This window comes from Salarias fasciatus, chromosome 7 (assembly GCF_902148845.1).
Source record: "Salarias fasciatus chromosome 7, fSalaFa1.1, whole genome shotgun sequence".
In the NCBI taxonomy this organism is placed as follows: Eukaryota; Metazoa; Chordata; class Actinopteri; order Blenniiformes; family Blenniidae; genus Salarias; species Salarias fasciatus.
This window is the reverse complement of record NC_043751.1, coordinates 18031923-18038393: the sequence shown is the minus strand read 5'-3', so window position 1 is coordinate 18038393 and position 6471 is coordinate 18031923. Positions and strand designations below refer to the sequence as shown.

At 43.5% G+C, this 6471-nt stretch overlaps 1 protein-coding gene across 1 annotated transcript in view; it reads right to left on the bottom strand.

Moving 5' to 3' along the window:
* Positions 1–231: 231 nt before the first annotated feature.
* The window catches only part of mctp2a (multiple C2 domains, transmembrane 2a), a 31348-nt gene continuing 25108 nt past the window's right edge, over positions 232–6471 (bottom strand). The window contains exons 20-23 of the mRNA XM_030096521.1: positions 4684–4793; positions 4452–4561; positions 3195–3292; positions 232–1033 (exon numbers count right to left, since the gene is read on the bottom strand). Coding sequence (XP_029952381.1) covers positions 974–1033; positions 3195–3292; positions 4452–4561; positions 4684–4793 — 378 coding nt within the window. The 3' untranslated portion in view covers positions 232–973. The remainder of the gene's footprint in view (positions 1034–3194; positions 3293–4451; positions 4562–4683; positions 4794–6471) is intronic.

The following is a 6471-nucleotide window of genomic DNA, read 5'->3' as shown; positions in this document are numbered from 1 at the left end:
AAGCAATGCATTAGGAAGCACACTGGAGCCACACGGCTTTGATGTGAGCTCGGTAACCAAGGCGCAGCGGTGGCCGGTGTGTGAGCTCTGTTTCAATGGCTGTGTTGTGTAATCAGATGTGTTTACTGTGTATTCAAGTAAAGAAGTGGTGTAATCCATCCTCACTGGAGTGCAGTTATTGAAAAAAAAAAAAAAAACACACACACACACACACGGGCAAAGAAGAAGAACTAATAATGATTAAGATCCTTTATTTGAGATTCTTGTAAATAATTCTACATGATGACAGTCAAAAAAAAACTTACACAGGGATCAAGGATATATAAATTTTACATCAGAAAAAAGTCAGCTTGTAACATACATATACTTTTTGTGCTCAGATATAAATGTAAAAATGATAAGCAAAATTCTGTTTTTTTTATCCTTGCATTTTAAAATGCATTACTTGTATTTGATTATTTATATATACATGACCTTTTTGACCTCTGATTATATTAACACACGGATAAAGGAAAAAACAACTACACTGGACTGGTTTGTTAAGCTCATATTATCTTTACCTTAAGGCAAATTTCTCAATTTCACTGAAGTAAAAAAAAAAAAAAAAAAAGCAAGTGGAGGTCCTAGGTAAGCCGCACCAGACACCTTTCATTCCTTTTCTAAATTATATCTAAAGATGAAGGCTGAGCCCTGCAACGCTCTCTTTTCTTTACCTCCAAGCTTGTGATTGACAGCGCCATGTGCTGCCCCCCTCGCCGCTGCAGTTCACAGCCCCTGTCAGGGGGGTGGCAAACACACAAGCCAGAGAGCGGCTGGCTGCCCCTCAGCAGCAGGGGGCAGAGTTAGGGTGGTACGGTGGGGAGCGCGGGGTCACGGGCTCTGCTGGCACCGGAGCATTGTTGTCAGGTGGACCGCATCGCGCCGCCTTTTTGAAAAGAGCCCGGCAGCCTTTCATCTGACGTGTCCGCCGAGCCTACCGTTTCTTCCGCGGCGGGTTCTGGCTGGTGGGCGCTCTCAGCGCACTGTACTGCACCTGTAAAAACAAACAGGAGTTTGGTCAGAGGCAGGTAATCCGAGCTCAGTGGAGCGCACGGTAATGGCTCCCCTGAGGAGAGCCGGTGCAGGGGAAAGCGAGGCGGGCTCGCCTGTAATGAATCATTTTTTAAACACAGGAGCAGAGGGGATTAATCACAGAGAGGAAGGATTTGAGAAGTCAAGGGTTCTGTACCGTTGTACGCCCCCCTCATCCTGCACCAGAATCACAATATTAGAAACAGACATCAACTGTTCAGATGACCTGCCAGACCAGTGAGGGAGTTGCACACTGCATAACCAAACATTATAAGTTGTGTTCCCTAAAGAAAATTCTGAGTCTTTCATGTTGTTTAAGTTGAGAAGTTACTAACATCGGCCGACGTGAAAACTTTCTTCAGCACTTCATGAACCCTTTGTGTGACTTTGATACCTTCAGGCTAGAGCAAGGCCTGAAATATGGTATCTCAACTTATAGCTTTGCTTTTTTTCCCACTAAGTTATTGTGTAGAATTAAGCTGAAGATACGTACAGTCATATTTCAGGACTTTTTTTCCCCCCTCAGATGGAGACTTTTGATGTTAAAACGATGTATGTTTTGGGCTCATCTTCAATTTCACTCCAAATACATTCAAGTATTCCATTTCAAAAATTACCAAAATGGTTTAAAAAAAAAATCACAACAAGAAGAGACTGATCATAGGGTAAACTGCAAAAAAAAAAAAGGGAGTTGGAATTTGAAAACTTGCTTTTGAAGCTCGCTTGCCGAGCTCAAACAATACGGCGAATCTGTTGAATAAAGGTAAGAACTCTATGCTAATTAGCTGGTCTCCATTATTAGAATGGGAGATGGAATGTGGGAACAAAGTGACTGCCTCCTGCATCAGAACATGAAACTGTCCTCAGAACTGACAGATGCTTCTTATTTCAAGACAGACAGTGTTGTCAGAAGTCCCCGTTTGAGGCGGACTTTGTAGATGTGCAGAGGCACTAATTGCCAAGTCACATTTGCAAGAAAGACAGGAGTCAATTTTCAGCCTTTGTGGTGTTTTGTGTCCGCACCTATCTGAGGATTGAAGTTCTAAGTCAACAAAAACAAAATATGTGGTCTACTGTTTTGGGTCTCCTGTGTATATGATGTTAAGGTTATTTTTCACAGTACATAATGAAACGTACTTATGATGAATCTTAAGAGTGTTTTGTTTTTCATGATTGGAGCTATTTTCGAGATGTAGTTTCGCTTTTAAGCCAGGCTAAAAAGTATTGTTTCCATGGGATTTGAAAGTGAGTCATTTTCAAAGCTCAAACATCGTATCCCAATGGGGAAAGAAGACATACAAAGGACTCCGAATCAAAATGTATTCGCCACCTTGTTTTGCCAACTCAGTCAGCCAAATCTCAAACAACACAGGCTCCCTCCAACATCACAGAGGAGTCAGCAATGGCTTGCTGCAGGAGGACATCAAGGGTGCAGCTGAGAAACAGACTGGGGTGAGAGTGTGTTGCCAGATCCAGACTGTCAGGATTTCTTGTTGAATTCTGTCTGGTGAGTTACCTGCGAGATGAAGGCATTGTGTGGCACTTCATTTCCTGGCTAAGCAAAACTCTCAGTCAGGAGAACGGAAAGCACCCGGCGCCACTTTATAACAGCCTGACAGCTCTCCTCTGCTCTGTGAGGTAAATGCAAATGGCATATCAGCCATGGCTAATATGTAATCACATATGGCACCCAGCAAGACGACTGGGGCTCCCAGCTACATTAATTGACTCCACCACCCCTGAAGTGACTGAGGCCACATCAGAGTTTCTGTGCTGACACAACAGGCAGAGACGTCAGGAGCCCTCCGCCGGCAGTCGGCCAATCACCGGCTTTAATGTCGCAGAGCTTCAATCAGACACAAGAAGTCGCTAATAACTGACGAGGCTGCAGCAATATGGCTGAGGACAGATCTGAGCTTCCCCTCGTTCAGGCGCCACGGCGACTACATGGAGTTGCACCAAGGAATAATTGGGCCAGTGCTGCTTTAAAGGCGAGAGTCCATTAATAATCAAACAAAGCCAGGGGATATATTTCTACAACACTTGGGAATTCTGGTACAGCAAATAATGCAGACATCTTCAGGGAATTCCCTCCCTATCTGTATGTAAAATTGGACCCTTACCTTTTGAACATCAGAAGGCACCCTCTTGAGGAAATCCAGTATTTCATTATTGTCAATAGTATATGGGTTGCGCAGTTTCTTGGTAAATTTGTCAACACCTGTGAAAACAGAAGCGCATTAATAAATAAAGGTGTCATACAGACCAGCAGAGTTTACAGTGTTTTACTGCACAAAATGCAACAATACTAAAAAGAGCTGTGTAACCCTGTTCAGGAACTGTACAGACCTCCCACCAGTGCTTCCGTAACGGTATGTTGTATGATCCAGTTTCAATTGATTGCTTTTAGCCTAAATGAATTTCAGCGAGGCCAATCGATGGAGATAAATAAGAGTTAAGCAATAATAATCAATTTGTTGCTCCATTTTGAACAACTAGCGCGAATTGTTGACAACTTTCTCTCACTTTTGTTTGCTTCAGTGTGATCTTTCCTAACACGTCTATATTTACTTTGCACATGGCTGCATACCACAGAAAAAAAAAAAAAAAATCTCTGGGGTCTTGTAATGGGACCATTATATTCACAGCTCGGTACTGCCTGTACCTCAGCATGCAGACAAAGAACCTAAGGACTTAAATATGTGCAAGCAACTTGAAAGGCTTGCCTTGCAACCACAGAGATGGGGGTTAACTGGGGAGGCAGAGGAGTGTCTCAGTCTGTGTGTTTTTTGTTTGATATGGTGGTTTTTTGGTATTGATTGTGTTGAAGGCAGTGTGGAAGTACAGTGGTTGTGGGCTTACAGCTGGAGGAGGAGAGCCTGTTAAGGGCAGCATATCTCCCTGACCACTGAGATGACTGTCTATTCTGTATGACTACAGCAGATAATGAGAGGCTAGACCAGGAGCCTACAGACTGCCCAAGGACATCATGTATTATATACAGCTTGCTGCTCTACCTCTGCTTTGTTTTCACACAAACCCTCGGTCGTGCCTCTGCTGGGCTCTGCTACATCAGCCCACACTGGGCAGAGCAAACCTCTGCAGCTGTCTGATCTCTGTGCTTTTGCAGAGGTGTGGAAATGGCAGAGTTCTTAAATTACTACACTTCATTAAATCACGAATTCACAGTAAATAACTTGTGTTTCGCAGTCCTGCCTTTTTTTTTTTTTTTTTTCACATTTTGTTGGGATATTTCTGTCTTCAATTTAATTCAAGGAAGTGGACAAGTGACTGTTTTTTATAGCATTTTCTAATCATATGCAAAATATATCGAAATAATTTTATACATTGAAAGACCATATTCATCTCTAAAAACTCACCCCATATCAGCACAATGTATCGCAGTGGGATAAAATATAATAGTACAGCTCCTACAAACAGCACCAAGCAGGCCAGGCATGACATGAATGGCACAGACCAGTTGAATATGCTGCAAAAGAAAAGCACAGATAGATTAAAATGGATGGAAAAGTTTTAAAACAAACAACTTAACTCAAATGTAATGTATGCTAAATTAAAAAAAATATTTTGAAAATAAAGCAGTGAATTTACTTCTTGATTCGTTCTCCCATGTTCGCAAGTTCCTCCAAAACGTTCTGGACAGCCAGCACAACTTCCTGGACCATATGTATCTTATCCATCAAACCCTTCTTGCCAGACTCCTACAAAGAAACAAACCAAAAAAGAAAAAAAAAAATTCATGGACACTGATGAGCTACAGTGCAAGTCAACCGTTGGGCAGAGTAGACAAAGAGCAGTTTATCTCAGCGATGCCATTATGTGTGATTTATCTATTGAATGGCCTGTAATGAGCAAACACTGTACATCTTCAGACTATGCTTTTGAAGATGAGACGGACTCAGTGCTCAGAAGCTGTTATGTGGATGGCTGAGATTTCGGCTTTTGTCCGCCACACACAATGGAGCTGTTGCACAAGTGCAGCACAATCAAGACTCTCTGGTAGATGAAAAGTACACAAAATGGCCATCTGCAATCAGGCGGACGAGACGACCCAGACAACAAGTGCAGGAGCCTCACAACTTAGGAGGGATTTCATTCCAGCAGCCTGCACAGGACAAGTTTGAACATGTTTTCACAAATCTGTCAGGCCTGGCTTCCTAACCTGTCCTAGCATCCTCTCTGCATGAGAAAATCACTTCAGCTGGCTTCAGATACCAGTTGGGATATACAATCTGCCTTTTCTTGTTGCAGTATGCCACAGCATATATGGTATGTTTTTTGCTTCTAATGCACCGAGATTATAAAGAATCTGAAAAAGTCAACAGATGAGAGGGTCAGCCTGTTTGTCTCAAAGTGAAATAAATGTGATCATATCAAGCTCTGGAAGTAATGACAACTGTGAAGCCTTCCAGGGCGGAGGAGTGACTCCAGATAACATGAGTAACACAAGCTAAAGAGGGCTGAGAAGCCTCACATCAAAAGGAGGAAATAATGACAGCAATGATGACAGAGAGAAGGGTGGGAGAGGAAGAGAGTGAGAGGGAGAAGGGGGAATGAGAGTGTTGGGGGGAGGGCGCTCTAATGGACCCTAACAGGAGGCTTGGGGATGTCTATATATTTGTGTTACAAGTCAGCTGAAGCCACAGCCTGTGTACATTGACAGGGCCCAGACAGAATGCCTTTATCAGAGCTTCATGAAGCAGCCCCTGGGAACGCGCTGTCTGCCAGCACAGAGAGACTCCCCACTGCTGGGCCCACTCTCCTCCACGAAAGGCGCAGGAAGAGAGCAATTCCCACACTAGCAGAGCCTCCCCCACTGGGCTTGGATCTGGACAGACACCGAAGGCTCAGCACTGTCCAAAAAAGGAAAAACTATCACAAATATGCCTTCTTTGAGATTACCATCTCATGGCCTCATCACGAGGAAATAAGACTATCAGTGTGTTTGTGCATCATCCTGCGCGTCGGCTTGCTTTGCTCCTCTGCGACGGGCAGCTGTGTAAACCTTCACGTGTGTCCCTTTTCTGCATGTCAGATGTTAATTGAGCTGTTTATCCCAAGTTTATTGTGAAAGTGAGGAGCGGCGTTAGAGTCTGCTAAAAGCCTGCGCAATCCGTATCTGGAGGATCCGGACGGACCCGGCGAGCCACGCGTTGCAAAATGATCGCTCATTTGATGTGGCGCCTCATCAGTTAGGCTCTCCCGTTTATATTTCCATTTCAACGTATTTAAGCAACCCAATTACGCGATCTAGGATTCAAAATGTATGATTTGACATGAAGCTGAAATATCGCTCTGGACCGGGGAGGGGGGGGGTTATTTTCTTTCATTAAGAAAAAAAAAAAGAAAAAAAACAGACAAATACATGTACTCTGAAGT